Source organism: Salmo salar, chromosome 12 (assembly GCF_965601325.2).
Source record: "Salmo salar chromosome 12, fSalSal1, whole genome shotgun sequence".
NCBI lineage: Eukaryota > Metazoa > Chordata > Actinopteri > Salmoniformes > Salmonidae > Salmo > Salmo salar.
The window spans coordinates 36,548,102-36,564,479 of NC_138302.1; the positions used below are offsets into that span (position 1 = coordinate 36,548,102).

At 43.0% G+C, this 16,378-nt stretch overlaps 1 protein-coding gene across 1 annotated transcript in view; it reads left to right on the forward strand.

Moving 5' to 3' along the window:
* LOC106564832 (nidogen-1) overlaps positions 1 to 16,378 on the forward strand; it is a 66,096-nt gene that overhangs the window by 12,818 nt on the left and 36,900 nt on the right. Inside the window, exons 2-6 of the mRNA XM_014131267.3 lie at positions 6,916 to 7,218; positions 7,638 to 7,870; positions 8,163 to 8,710; positions 14,534 to 14,674; positions 14,901 to 15,152. Coding sequence (XP_013986742.2) covers positions 6,916 to 7,218; positions 7,638 to 7,870; positions 8,163 to 8,710; positions 14,534 to 14,674; positions 14,901 to 15,152 — 1,477 coding nt within the window. The remainder of the gene's footprint in view (positions 1 to 6,915; positions 7,219 to 7,637; positions 7,871 to 8,162; positions 8,711 to 14,533; positions 14,675 to 14,900; positions 15,153 to 16,378) is intronic.

A 16,378-nucleotide genomic window follows, 5' to 3' on the forward strand; every position in this document is an offset into this window, starting at 1 on the left:
TTCTTCAAGTCAAATACCTGCTGTGAGGGCAGCTATTCACCCAGATGCTATTGTCATTCATGCGTTCCTTTGGATGAAGTGTCGTTTAGAGACGAGAGCCAAGGGCTGAGCCTGAGAGCCTGAAACAGATGTAGTACTGTAGTCTAGATTCTCCTTTGGTCCAAGCCAAAGGCTATCGCCAGCTAATAATAATAATAATATATGGTATTTAGCAGACACTTTTATCCAAAGCGACTTACGGTCATGTGTGGATACAAGTCTCATGTATTTAAATCAACGGTGTTTAGCCTAAAGACAAATATTTCAAATATTATTTGAAATCTTTCAAATAGTTTAGCCAGCTAAATCCCCCCGGCTTTTCAAATTAATTCAACCGGACGGGAGAATGGACTTAACATTGGTTTAGTTCCGCTATTTCTCCTTGTGCCGTATGTAGTTGTTATCTGCCGTTTTCTCCAGGTAGTTCCACTCAGATAAAAAAAAAAAAAACTTTTTTTTTCTAGAGAGAGCAAGCTAAGTTCACAAGTAATTCCAGCTAGACCTAGGCTCAAATATTCAAAACCTGTCAAGAACTATGTGTGTTTGCTTGCACCTGCCAGGTGAACTTTTGAGACTTATCAATTAGTTCCATCGTGCCAGGCAAGTTCAGTCAAGCACAGCTAAACTATTTGAAAGATTTCAAATTCTATTTGAACTATTTTTCTTTAGGCTAAACACAGTTGATTTAAATACATGAGACTTGTCAGATGTGATTTGCGTTGCTTCTTCCGTTGTAGCAAAGGCACCTGGGGCTTCTGGCTTTGTTGGCTGCTAGCAAGTATAAAGTATAGACCATATATTGTGTTCCCTACAGGTTATTGAAAAGAGCAGAAGCTCTGAACTATCCATTCAGGCCACAGTCTTACCTACAGGTTATGGGAATTGTGCTCTTTTAGTATTTCTCCAGTAGATCATTGCATGTGTGGGGTACAGCGATAAGGTAGTCATTCAAAAATCATCTCAAACACTTATTTTACACAGTGAGTCCATGCAACTTATTATGTGACTTGTTAAGCTAATTTTTTACTCCTGAACGTATTTATATTTGCAATAATAAAGGTGTTGAATACTTATTGACTCAAGACATTTCAGGTTTCATTTTAAATTAATTTGTAAAAATCGATTAAAACATAATTACACTTTGACATTATGGAGTATTGTGTGTAGGCCAGTGACACAAAATCTATTTTAAATACAGGCTGTAACACAACTGTAAAAAGCCAAGGGGTGTGAATATTTTCTGAAGACGCTGTACTACAGTAATTTACGCAAAAACACAACAGTAAATACTACAGTATACTACAGTCCGTAAAAACACTACAGTAAATACTGCAGTATAGTACAGCCCGCAAGAACACTACATGAATTACTATAGTATATACAATTTTTTGGAACTATAGTTAACTGTAAATACTACAGTATACGACAGTAAATACTACAGTATTTACTGTAGTGTTTTTTCAGTACAAATCAATAGTAAGAAGGTGTTCCTAATGTTTGGTATACTCAGTGTATCACAATACAATATAGGTCAACAACTCATATCCATATTTCACAGTATAGGATGAAATTCCCAAGCACTGGCCTTAGACCAGTTTTTCTTCTCTGTTCTTTATTATGATTTGACTACACTACAATGCATTCGGAAAGTATTTAGACCCCTTGACTTTTTCCACATTTTGTTACGTTACAGCCTTATTCTAAAATTAATTGAATTGTTTTTCTTTCCCTCATCAATTTATAAACAGTATGTCATAATGACAAAGCAAAAACTGGTTTTTAGACATTTTTGCAAATTTATTTAAAAAAACAACAGAAATATCACATTTACTTAAGTATTCAGACCCTTTACTCAGTACTTTGTTGAAACACCTTTGGCAGCAATTACAGCCTCGAGTCTTCTTGGGTATGTTGCTACAAGCTTGGCACACCTGTATTTGGGGAGTTTCTTCGATTCCTCTCTGCAGATCCTCTAAAGCTCTGTCAGGTTGGATGGGGAGCGTCGCTGCACATTGTCCCGAAGCCCCTCCTGCATTGTCTTGGCTGTGTGCTTAGGGTTGTTGTCCTGTTGGAAGGTGAACCTTCGCTCCAGTCTGAGGTTCTGAGCGCTCTGGAGCAGGTTTTCATCAAGGATCTCTCTGTACTTTTCTCTGTTAATATTTCCCTCGATCCTGACTAGTTTCCCAGTCCCTGCCATTGAAAAACTTCCCCACAGCATGATGCTGCCACCACCATGCTTCACGGTAAGGATGGTGCCAGGTTTCCTCCAGACGTGACATTTGGCATTCAGGCCAAAGAGTTCAATCTTGGTTTCATCAGACCAGAGAATCTTGTTTCTCATGGTCTGAGAGTCCTTTAGGTGCCTTTTAGCAAGCTCCAAGTGGGCTGTCATGTGCCTTTTACTGAGGAGTGGCGTCCATCTGGCCACTACCATACAGGCCTGATTGGTGGAGTGCTGCAGAAATGGTTGTCCTTCTGGAAGGTTCTCCCACCTCCACAGAGGAACTCTGGAGCTCTGTCAGAGTGACCATCGGGATCTTGGTCGCCTCCCTGACCAAGGCCCTTCTCCCCTGATGGCTCAGTTTGGCCGGGTGGCCAGCTCTAAGTAGAGTCTTGGTAGTTTCAAACTTCTTCCATTTAAGAATGATGGAGGCCACTGTGTGCTTGGGGACTTTCAATGCTGCATACATTTTTTGTACCCTTTCCCAGATCTGTGCCTCCCCACAACCCTGTCTCGGGAGCTCTACGGACAATTCCTTGGTTTTTGGCTTGGTTTTTGCTCTGACATGCATTGTCAACTGTGGGACCAATCAAGTTGTAGAAATCTCAAGGTTGATCAATGAAAACAGGATGCACCTGAGCTCAATTTCGAGTCTCATAGCAAAGGGTCTGAATACTTTTGTAAATAAGGTATTTCTGTTTTACATTTTTTATAAATTTGCAAATATATCTACAAATCTTTTTTTTCTTTGTCATTATGGGGTTTTGTTTGTAGATTGATGAGGATTATTTTTATTCAATCAATTTTAGAATAAGGTTGTAATGTATTTGTTACTTTTATTACTTATTTTTCTTTTGGTATTTTTCTTAAAACTGCATTGTTGGTTAAGGGCATGTAAGTAAGCATTTCACTGTGAGATGTACACCTGTTGTATTCAGTGCATTTGAGAAATAAAATTGAATTTGATTTTGATCAAAATGTGGAAAAACTGAAGAGGTCTGAATACTTTCCGAAAGCATTGTATATACAAAAGTATTTGGAAAACCCTTCAAATTAGTGGATTCGGCTATTTCAGCCACACCTGTTGCTGAAGGGTGTATACAATCGAGCACAGAGCCATGCAATCTCCATAGACCACTGGTTCTCAATCCTGGTCCTGGGGACATTTTTGTTTTTGCCCTAGCACTATACAGCTGATTCAAATTATCAACTCATCATGAGGCTTTTATGATTTGAATCAGGTTTGTAGTGCTAAAGCAAAAATACAAATGTGCACCCCTTTGGGTCCCCAGGACCAGGATTGAGAACCATTACCATAGACAAACATCGGCAATAGAATGGCCTTACTGAAGAGCTCAGTGACTTTCAACGTGGCACCATCATAGGATGCCAACTTTCCAACAAGTCAGTTCGTTAAATTTCTGCCAGAGCTTCCCCGGTCAACTGTAAGTGCTGTTATTGTGGAGTGGAAATGTCTAGGAGCAACAACGGCTCAGCCGGTAAGTGATAGGCCACACAAGTTCACAGAACGGGACCGTCGAGTGATGCAGCGCGTAAAATCGACTGTCTTCGGTTGCAACACTCACTACCAAGTTCCAAACTGTCTCTGGAAGCAACGTTAGCACAAGAACTGTTAGTTGGTCACTTCATGAAATGGGTTTCCATGGCCGAGCAGCCACACACAAGCCTAAGATCACCATGCGCAATGCCAAGCATTGGCTGGAGTGGTGTAAAGCTCGCCGCCATTGGACTCTGGAGCAGTGGAATCGCATTCTCTGCAGTAATTAATCACACATCACCATCTGGCAGTCTGATGAACGAATCTGGGTTTGGTGGATGCCAGGAGAACGCTACCTGCCTGAATGCACCAAAATGTAAAGTTTGGTGGAGGGGGAATGATAGTCTGGGGATGTTTTTCATGGATCGGGCTAGGCCCCTTAGTTCCAGTGAAGGGAAATCTTAACGCTACAGCATACAATGACATTCTAAATGATTCTGTGCTTCCAACTTTGTGGCAATAGTTTGGGGAATGCCCTTTCCTGTTTCAGCATGACAATGCCCTCGTGCACAGAGCGAGGTCCATACAGAAATGGTTTGTCGAGATCGGTGTGGAAGAACTTGACTGGGCTGCAACGAGCCTTGACCTCAACCGCATCGAACACCTTTGGGATGAATTGGAACGCCGACTGTGAGCCCGGCCTAATCTCCCAATATCAGTACCCGACCTCACTAATGCTCTTGTGACTGACTGGAAACTGCAGCAATGTTCCAACATCTAGTAGAAAGCCCTCCTAGAAGAGTGGAGGCTGTTATAGCAGCAAAGGGGGAACCAACTCAATATTAATGCCTATGATTTTGAAATTAGATGTTCGACAAGCAGGTGTCCACATACTTTTGGTCATGTAGTGTATAAATAAAGCAGTCAGGCCTTGTCCAGGTTGAACTGCTCCTAGATCAGTAGGTGAACCATATCCCATTTATAAGGTCTGCTCTAGAATCAACTGATCCTAGATCAGTAGGGGGAACCTCAGACATCTTTCACAATAGGGGGAGAAAGATACTGCATGTTCCCTGGGGGGAGGGGAGGAAGCCTTAACTAATGGAAGGAAGGGTCATGGCATGGTAAGATTTACTGGGCAGCTATTTTCACGAGGACCCAGACCGTGCTGGAAAACCGGATATTTACTTAACCGAGTTTGCAGGAGGAGAGGGTTCACTTGAACATGTTTTCATACAGTGAGGGAAAAAAGTATTTGATCCCCTGCTGATTTTGTACGTTTACCCACTGACAAAGAAATGATCAGTCTATAATTTTAATGGTAGGTTTATTTGAACAGTGAGAGACAGAATAACAACAAAAAAATCCAGAAAAACGCATGTCAAAAATGTTATAAAATTATTTGCATTTTAATGAGGGAAATAAGTATTTGACCCCTCTGCAAAACATGACTTAGTACTTGTTGGCAATACCCTTGTTGGCAATCACAGAGGTCAGACGTTTCTTGTAGTTGGCCACCAGGTTTGCACACATCTCAGGAGGGATTTTGTCCCACTCCTCTTTGCAGATCTTCTCCAAGTCATTAAGGTTTGGAGGCTGACGTTTGGCAACTCGAACCTTCAGCTTCCCCCTCAGATTTTCTATGGGATTAAGGTCTGGAGACTGGCTATGCCACTCCAGGACCTTGATGTGCTTCTTCTTGAGCCACTCCTTTGTTGCCTTGGCCGTGTGTTTTGGGTCATTGTCATGCTGGAATACCCATCCACGACCCATTTTCAAAGCCCTGGCTGAAGGAAGGAGGTTCTCACCCAAGATTTGACGGTACATGGCCCCGTCCATCGTCCCTTTGATGCGGTGATGTTGTCCTGTCCCCTTAGCAGAAAAACACCCCCAAAGCATAATGTTTCCACCTCCATGTTTGACGGTGGGGATGGTGCTCTTGGGGTCATAGGCAGTATTTCTCCTCCAAACACGGCGAGTTGAGTTGATGCCAAAGAGCTCCATTTTGGTCTCATCTGACCACAACACTTTCACCCAGTTGTCCTCTGAATCATTCAGATGTTCATTGGCAAACTTCAGACGGGCATGTATATGTGCTTTCTTGAGCAGGGGGACCTCGTGGGCGCTGCAAGATTTCAGTCCTTCACGGCATAGTGTGTTACCAATTGTTTCCTTGGTGTCAATGGTCCCAGCTGCCTTGAGATCATTGACAAGATCCTCCCGTGTAGTTCTGGGCTGATTCCTCACCGTTCTCATGATCATTGCAACTCCACAAGGTGAGATCTTGCATGGAGCCCCAGGCCAAGGGAGATTGACAGTTCTTTTGTGTTTCTTCCATTTGCGAATAATCGCACCAACTGTTGTCACCTTCTCACCAAGCTGCATGGCGATGGTCTTGTAGCCCATTCCAGCCTTGTGTAGGTCGAAAATCTTGTCCCTGACATCCTTGGAGAGCTCTTTGGTCATGGCCATGGTGGAGAGTTTGGAATCTGATTGATTGATTGCTTCTGTGGACAGGTGTCTTTTATACAGGTAACAAGCTGAGATTAGGAGCACTCCCTTTAAGAGTGTGCTCCTAATCTCGATACCTGTATAAAAGACACCTGGGAGCCAGAAATCTTTCTGATTGAGAGGGGGTCAAATACTTATTTCCCTCATTAAAATGCAAATAAATGTATAACATTTTTGACATGCGTTTTTCTGGATTTTTTTGTGGTTATTCTGTCTCTCACTGTTCAAATATACCTACCATTAAAATGATAGACTGATCATTTCTTTGTCAGTGGGCAAACGTACAAAATTAGCAGGGGATCAAATACTTTTTTCCCCCACTGTAGCTACAATCGCTTACCATTGTCAAAATTCCAAAGATTTCAATTCTAGTTGAAGTCATCATGATAAAATTAACTTTCTGAACCCCACAGCCGGTCATTCCCAGCAGTTTTCGGGTAAAAAGTGACAGGATCTCCGATTGTATCATGGACATTGACAATTGTGACCTCAATCACATTGTGGTTTAAAAACATCATTATCCAAAAACCTATTTGAACTGTAGGCTATATTTAACTTCGGCATTATGAGAAAATCTTGAAGTTGCAGAAAAATTGTCATTCATGTCTTTGCTGATGATAACACATTTATGATATTCCAATCCCAGATCAACACCAATGGCTTTCTGGCAGTAGAAGAACCTAAGGTGGAGTCTGAGTACCTGGGAAAGATGCCTGCCAGCTTTGGAATGATAGCGGCTTTCCTCGGAGATCTGGACAACAGCGACGGAGTGGGGAAGGTGTACTACCGGCAGGACAGCAGGCCCTCCGTGCTTCTCAGGACCACTGACCACATCAGCCAGGCATTCCCTCAGGACGACGAGATCAAGCCCACCCACGCCTTAATCATCACATGGGAGAACATGGCGGCCCACGGCGCGCCTGGTCGAGGAGATGGGCTGGACAGAAAGGTAAGGAGGACCCTCATAGATTGGCCTAGATAGGGTCATATTCATATTATGTCTTTTAAAATATGTCATTGGATATATTGAACTGTTGATAAACTTGTTTTAATGCAACATTAATATGGATAGCATTTGAAATTACAATTTGACACCATCTTTTCTATCCACCTAATATGAAGTTGCCTAAAACCCATACATTGTACAATGTAGTTGCAGGTATAGTATAGTTAGAGTGATGTTACTCATGGTTACATAGTCCTTTTAACTGTGTTACCTGTTTGCAGTTTTTATGGTGGGCTACATAGATTTATTTTGTTACATATTTAGTTCACTCTACCAAGCCAAACTCAAAGGTAGTGCACTAAAGAAGCAATAGGGTGCTAGGACTCAGTTTCCCTCTTCTATCTTTTCTTTCTACCATGTAGAGAAACACCTTCCAGCTGGTGGTGGCATCCATGGAGTCCGCCTCCTACGCCATCTTGTTCTACCCCAGGGAGGGACTGCAGTACATCTCCACGCCTGTGGCGGGCCAGAGTGAACCAGTTCACGCCGGTTTCAGCCAGGGCCTGGTCCAGGCCTGGTTCAGCTGGAGCAGTAGCCAGGGGCCCTACTACCGCATCACCACCGACGACGAGGCATCCGTCAGACAGCTCTCCAAGTAAGTTGATTGGTTGGTGGGTGGGTTGGTTGGGTTGGTTGATTGATTGATTGGATGATTGATTGATTGGATTTCTATAGTGCGCTTCCAGATGCTCCAAGAACTTTACATAGGCTTAGTAAGTGTTGTTCATAGAAAACTTGGTTAGGTTTCTGTCATTATGTTTTGACCTGGTATTTGCATAGTTACATTGCATTATGGTAATTATGTAATGATTACATATACCCTGACATATGCATAAAGCTTCTTCATAGAGGTAGGTCTCATAATGATGCATTCTGTCTCCCGCTAGGGAGACCAACTCAGGCAGGCGTGGTGTGTGGGTGTATGAGATCGGCACCTCCCCGTTCTTCTCCTCCATCAGCCCAGGCCAGGTCACCAACCTGTCCCCGGAGGAGGGCGTGGCAGTTGGGCAGGTGGAGCCCGTGCCAGAGTTTCCACCCAGAACCACTGGAGAACAACAGGAGATTGAATTCCCTCCGTATGAGCGCGAGGAGGAAGAGGAGACACCTGAGCCGGAGCTGCCCCCAACTGTCTACCCGGTCCAGTACCAGCCCAGATACCCTGTTGTCCCTGAGCCGATCCAGCCCAGGTACCCTGAGCCGATTCAGCCCAGGTACCCTGAGCCGGTCCAGACCATCTACCCTGAGCCGGTCCAGACCATCTACCCTGAGCCGGTCCAGACCAGCTACCCTGAGCCGGTCCAGACCAGGTACCCTGAGCCGGTCCAGACCAGGTACCTTGAGACGGTCCAGCCCGCTCAGCTCCAGCCACCCCGCTACCAGCCTCAAACCCCACAGGTGGTGTTTGTGGATGAAGATGATGCCCTTGATGTTGATGGTAAGCCATGAAAGAAACAACAACAATTGAATCTGTGTCTGAAATAGAATCCTAGTCAAGACTGCCATGACATAAACATTGGTTTAGTTTAGTTTATTAGGATCCCCATTAGCTACTGCACATGCAGCAGCTACGCTTCCTGGGGTCCACATAAAACATACAAATACATGACAAAGTACCGAACAGTTATAGACAAGAACAACATAAGATATTACGTTAAATTCAAAAAATGTAAACAGATAAAGTTATATATAGGAAAGACACCAAGAGACAACAAAAATACTATTTACACACTATTCATATTCATACAGTACAGTTAAATTAGATGTTTAGAAAGAGGAGAGGCACTGTGATACATTTTTTGTTTGTTTTTTAAAGCTAATCTTGGTTTTGCCTGAGTAAGCTCTGGAGGCAGAGCATTCTGAGCGACGCATTAAATCTGTTTTTGGTTTGGGTACCGTGAAGAAACTCATAGTCGCGTGTCTGGTGGGGAATGTACAGTGCATACGGAAAGTATTCAGACCCCTTGACTTTTTGCATATTTTGTTACATTACAGCCTTATTCTAAAATGTATGAAATTGTTTTTTTCCCTCATCAATCTACACACAATACCCCATAATGACAAAGCAAAAACATTTTTTTAGACATTTTTGCACATTTATTTAAAATAAAAAACTGAAATAACACATTTACATAAGTATTCAGAGCCTTTACTCAGTACTTTGTTGAAGCACCTTTGGCAGTGATTACAGACTCAAGTCTTCTTAGGTATGACACTACAAGCTTGGCACACCTGTATTTGGGGAGTTTCTCCCATTCTTCTCTGCAGATCCTCTCAAGCACTGGCAGGTTGGATGGGGAGCGCCGCTGCACAGCTATTTTCCGGTCTCTCCAGAGATGTTCATTCAAGGACATTCAGAGGCTTGTCCCAAAGCCACTCCTGCATTGTCTTGGCTGTGTGCTTAGGGTCATTGTCCTGTTGGAAGGTGAACCTTCGCCCCAGTCTGAGGTCCTGAGCACTCTGGAGCAGGTTTTCATCGAGGGTCTCTCAGTACTTTGCTCCGTTCATCATTCCCTCAGTCCCTGCCGCTTTAAAACATTCCCACAGCAGTGAGCAGGCCTTTCTAATCAACCTGGCCCGGGTATCCTGGAAGGATGTTGACCTCATTCCGTCAGTAGAGGATGCCTGGTTATTCTTTAAAAGTGCTTTCCTCACCATCTTAAATAAGCATGCCCCATTCAAAAAATGTAGAACAGATATAGCCCTTGGTTCACTCCAGACTTGACTGCCCTTTACCAGCACAAAAACATCCTGTGGCGTACTGCATTAGCATTGAATAGCCCCCGCGATATGCAACTTTTCAGGGAAGTTAGGAACCAATATACACAGGAAGTTAGAAAAGCAAAGCTAGCTTTTTCAAACAGAAATTTGCGTCTTGTAGCACAAACTCCAAAAAGTTCTGGGACACTGCAAAGTCCATGGAGAATAAGAGCACCTTCTCCCAGCTGCCCACTGCACTGAGGCTAGGAAACAATGTCACCACCGATAAATCTACGATAATCGAGAATTTCAATCAGCATTTTTCTACGGCTGGCCATGCTTTCCACCTGGCTACCCCTACCCCGGTCAACAGCTCTGCACCCCCCACAGCAACTTGCCCAAGCCTCCCCCATTTCTCCTTCACCCAAATCCAGATAGCTGATGTTCTGAAAGAGCTGCAAAATCTGGACCCCTACAAATCAGCAGGGCTAGACAACCTCTTTCTAAAATTATCTGCCGCAATTGTTGCAACCCCTATTACTAGCCTGTTCAACCTCTCTTTCGTATCGTCTGAGATCCCTAAAGATTGGAAAGCTGCCGCGGTCATCCCCCTCTTCAAAGGGGGAGACACTCTAGACCCAAACTGTTACAGACCTATATCTATCCTACCCTGCCTTTCTAAAGTCTTCGAAAACCAAGTTAACAAACAGATCACTGACCATTTCGAATCCGACCGTACCTTCTCCGCTATGCAATCTGGTTTCCGAGCTGGGCATGGGTGCACCTCAGCCACGCTCAAGGTCCTAAACAATATCATAACCGCCATCGATAAAAGACAATACAGTGCAGCCGTCTTCATCGACCTGGCCAAGGCTTTCGACTCTGTTGTCGTGTCTTTGGCATCATTAAACTGAAGACATGTTTATCAAATAACTCTCTGTAATTATTATTACGCGATTAAACTGATTAATCGTGTAACTGTAATTAACTAGGAGGTCGGGGCACCAAGGAAAATATTCAGATTGCAAAGTTATAATTTTCCTAATATATCTTTCAGATATCATAATATCTGATCTATGAGTCTTCTGATTAATGACGTATTAGTTACCTCACGTCAGTCTCATTCCAGACGTCGTAAATTGTTGGTTATCTGCACGAACCCAGTCTTCACTATGAGTCATACATACATCAATTGTCTTAAAATCATTTATTTACTAAGTAATTCACAGAAATGCATAACAAACAGTAGCTATGGTTACAAGGAAATGATAGGAGAATGTGCCCTAGTGGGCTAAACCGGCATGGCGGCTTGTTAGACAAAGGGTTGATAATTATAACAATTGATATGCTAATCCTTTACACATGAACGCTCACTCATTCGGGAACAATTGCAATCAATATATATATTTGCGCTCAGTGTGTCGTCGGGATCTCTGTTGAAAAGTTTGTTTCTGTTGGAGATCTGTCCGCCCTCTCTTTCTCTCTCTCTCTCGGTTAGAATGGATATTTCAAAGTGACATTCATTAATGTCGTTATAGGACAGATGTTTCGTCGGTCTTCACGTTCAATGATACTGAATTCCTAGCTGCAGACTAGTAATTAATATCAAAGACTTGTTATTATTCTGTTGGTATCAATAGTCTAAGAGTTTAACCACGTGGTATGGTTAAAGTTCAGAACGAGGAATGCATGGTCAAACCTTTAGCCACTCGTAATGGACGTAAGCTCGGTCTGTTGATAGGTGGGGGTTATATTCGGAACATAGAAAAGGCTGCCTCATGACGCCAGGTCCCGTCTGGTCATGGGGGCGTGCCGATGACTTGGTGAAACTTTAAACAGAAATACAATTCTCTCACATTAACATCTTACAAGCATCCCAACATATTCCAAATAGCTTTATCCTTATTCATTCATTTTATACAACCATTAGATGTAAGTCTCACAACTGAGGCTATTATATAAACAGAGCCATGGTAATGTGGCCGTATTGTCTCTCATGAGTTTCACAAAATTGTACCAAACGGACCAGTTCGTAGCTGGATTCTTCACCGATCTTTTATACCTCTCCAGAACATAAATGTCGTTCGGTTCTCCAGTCCTGTGAGGTGGAAGAATTCCTGGGTTCTTTCTCTGAAACCCACTCTCTCTTTATACTGCGGCCATGAGGCGGGAAATTTTCTTAGGAATTTACGACCGCTCTCACAGGGCCAGGGTAGGGGGAGGTGGGGGGATGGTACATAGAAAACCCAAAGAGGGCAACGTCATGACACTGTCAATCACCACATTCTTATCGGCAGACTCAACGGCCTTGGTTTCTCAATTGACTGCCTCGCCTGGTTCACCAACTACCCTTCAGATAGAGATCAGTGTGTCAAATCGGAGGGCCTGTTGTCTGGACCTCTGGTAGTCTCTAAGGGGGTGCCACAGGGTTAAATTCTCGGGCCGACTCTTTTCTCTGTATACATCAATGATGTCGCTCTTGCTGCTGGTAATTCTTTGATCCACCTCTACGCAGACGACACCATTCTGTATACTTCTGGCCCTTCTTTGGACACTGTGTTAACAAACCTCCAGACGAGCTTCAATGCCATACAACACTCCACTTCCGTGGCCTCCAACTGCTCGTAAATGCAAGTAAAATTAAATGCATACTCTTCAATCGATCGCTGCCCGCACCCGCCACTCCCGTCTAGCATCACTACTCTGGACGGTTCTGACTTATATGTGACAACTATGTGGACAACTACAAATACATAGGTGTCTGGTTAGACTGTAAACTCTCCTTCCAGACTCACATTAAGCATCTCCAATCCCAAATTAAATCTAGAATTGGCTTCCTATTTCACAACAAAGCATCCTTCACTCATGCTGCCAAACATACCCTCGTAAAACTGACTATCCTACCGATCCTTGACTTCGGCAATGTCATTTACAAAATAGCCTCCAACACTCTATGCAGCAAATTGGATGTAGTCTATCACAGTGCCATCCGTTTCGTCACCAAAGCTCAATATACTGCCCACCACTGCGACCTGTATGCTCTCGTTGGCTGGCCCTCGCTTCATATTCATCGCCAAACCCACTGGCTCCAGGTCATCTGTAAGTCTTTGCTAGGTAAAGCCCCGCCTTATCTCAGCTCACTGGTCACCATGGCAGCACCCACCCATATCATGCGCTCCAGCAGGTATATTTCACTGGTCATCCCCAAAGCCAACTCCTACTTTGGCCGCCTTTCCTTCCAGTTCTCTGCTGCCAATGACTGGAACGAATTGCAAAAATCACTGAAGCTGGAGTCTTATATCTCCCTCACTAACTTTAAGCATCAACTGTCAGAGCAGCTTACCGATCATTGCACCTGTACACAGCCCATATGTAAATAGCCCACCCAACTACCTCATCCCCATATTGTTATTTATTTTTTGCTCCTTTGCACCCCAGTATCTCTACTTGCACATTCATCTTCTGCACATCTATCACTCCAGTGCTTGATTGCTAAATTGTAATTATTTCTCCACTATGGCCTATTTATTGCCTTACCTCCCTAATCTTACTACATTTGCACACACTTTATATAGACTTTTCTATTGTGTTATTGACTGTACGTTTGTTTGTCCCATGTGTAACTCTGTGTTGTTTGTGTCGCACTGCTTTGCTTTATCTTGGCTAGGTCGCAGTTGTAAATGAGAACTTGTTCTCAGCTGGCCTACCTGGTTAAATAAAGGTGAAAAAAAAATATATATAGACATGTTTGTGCCTTTCCAAATCATGTCCAATCAATTGAATTTACCACAGATGTAGTCCAATCAAGTTTTAGAAACATCTCAAGGATGATCAATGGAAACAGGATGCACCTGAGCTCAATTTCTAGTCTCATAGCAAAGGGTCTGAATGCTTATGTAAATAAGGTATTTGTGTTTTTTTGTTTTTATAAATTTGTACAAAGTTCTGAAAACCTGTTTTTGCTTTGTTGTTATGGGGTATTGCATGTAGAATGATTTGCATTTAATCAATTTTAGAATAAGGCTGTAACGTATCAAAATATGAAAAACTGTACGTCTGTTTGAACTGTATGCAAATAGATTATACAATTGGTTAGGCATTTTCAACACACACGTTTCTTAAAAAGACTAGAAGAGAAGAAGTACATTTCTCCTCAACCCTCAACCATGATAGACTATCATGCATGTTGTTGATGTTAGTTCTGTGTGTGCAGTTAGGGCAAGGCATGCTGCTTTGTTTTGTGCTCCTTTGTTTTTAGCCATGCTTCTTTGTTTAACCGGCCTGCGTAAGTATTTTGTAGAAAACAAGAGCTCCAATGAAATTACAATCTTAGAAAAAAAGGGTTCCAAAATGGTTATTTGACTGTCCCCATAGGAGAATCCTTATTGATTCTAGGTAGAACTCTTTTTGGTTCCAGGTATAACCCTTTTGGGTTCCATGTAGGGTTCTTCAAAGGTTTCTCCTATTGGGACAGCCGGATAACCCTTTAAGGTTCTAGACAGCACCTTTTTTTCAAAAATTGTATTATTTCAAAAAATTTGGTTTGTCTTCTTTTCGGCAGTGTTTGCGTACAATTCTGAGACATGCGCCAGTAACAGGCAGAGGTGCTCGTCCTTCGCTGACTGTAAGGACTACACCAATGGCTACTGCTGCCACTGTAGGCCTGGTTTCTATGGCAACGGCAAGGATTGTGTGGCTGAAGGTAGGAGTAACCCCATACCCAAGGTACATACAGTATTTGTGTAATTGGGCTATCCTGCTACCTTCATTTATGAAATATGTGAAATAAAGTTTTAGAATGATTCAATATTTTATAAAGAAATTGAAAACCTGAATGCTTGACACACAGTCACACATCAGTTACATTTTAAGTTACATTAATTAAAATCAAATTCAATTAAGTTAATTTCCTTACATTCCACACGCAGGTAAGCCCCAGCGGATGAACGGCAAAGTGAACGGCCGGGTGTTCGTGGGCAACTCGCCCTCGCCACTGGAGTTTTCCAACAATGACCTGCACTCGTATGTGGTGGCCAACGATGGGCGCGCCTACGTGGCAATCAGCACCATCCCGGCTGGCTTGGGACCCTCCCTGCAGCCACTCTCTTCCCTGGGAGGGGTCATCGGCTGGGCCTTCGCTCTGGAGCAGCCCGGCTATGAGAACGGCTTCAGCATCATCGGTAAGAGCTGGTTCGCCGATTATCTTGCACATTGTTGTGTCATTAAGAGTTGTTTTAAGGTAAGAGCTGACATTGGGTGAATCACAAAAGTGATTCCTCGCTTCCTTGATTCATAGCGTCTTTCTCAAGACTTCCTTGCCCTGGAGAATGTCCATGAGAAGGGAACTCAAGTTGAGAAAGTGCCATAGTGTCATTAAAAAGGCAGCAGGTGATTTGAATACATTAGGCTTTTCTAATGTGAATAGGGTCGCATTTGGTTTTGCTTCTCCTTCCATTGTAGCAAAGGCACCTGGGGCTTGGGACTTTGTTTGCTGTGGTCTAATGAGATGTCCTTCAAAGACAGGTGTGAATGACCGCTGTGGGATTGCTGCTTAGGTCAACATTTATTCAAGTGAAGTTTGATAAGTTTGATTTATTTGCTCTCTTTGAATGACATATTTTTTTCTATATGTCCAAAATCTGGCTTACATACTACTTACCTAAACTGCATACTGTGTACTAATAGTACTACATACTGTTAAGAATGTACTGTTTAGTAAAAACGAATGCTGTAAGCAACAAATATCAGCATACTAGGCTCATCCATACTGAGAATGTGTCATCTAATACACAATTGCATTGATTCCCGCCATCCATTCATTTTGGTACAGCACGTCCCCTCAGCTGATTATCAGCTATTGTCAAACACACGTTGGTCTCGAAAGACGATTCTATTCCTCACTAGTGTGTAGCGAATTCTACTAGATTAAAAGCCGAAATGAGTATGACGTCCTGGCATTTAAAGCATACAACCTTTTGGACATTTCACGTACGTTCTATAAAATGTAATTTTTTTGCCAACTATTTAGAACGCAAGTAAGGGTATTCGGACACTGCCAATCTCTTTGCTCAGGGAAAGTACATGCTCTACTGGCCATTTGAGTGGTATACGTGGAAGTTTGAGTGAATTGTGCCATGTGATTAGTACTATCTTTCTCTTTTTGATACATTCCTCAACAAGTTGAACTTCACTTTAGTCTTCCACTTGGACATAAAAAAAGTAACCTTTATTTAACTAGGCAAGTCAGTTAAGAACAAATTCTTATTTACAATGACGGCCTACCCCGGCCAAACCTGGACGACGATGGGCCAATTGTGCGCAACCCTATGTGACTCCCAATCATGGCCAGATGTGATGCAGCCTGGATTCAAACCAGGGACTACAGTGACGCACGCCTCTTGCACTG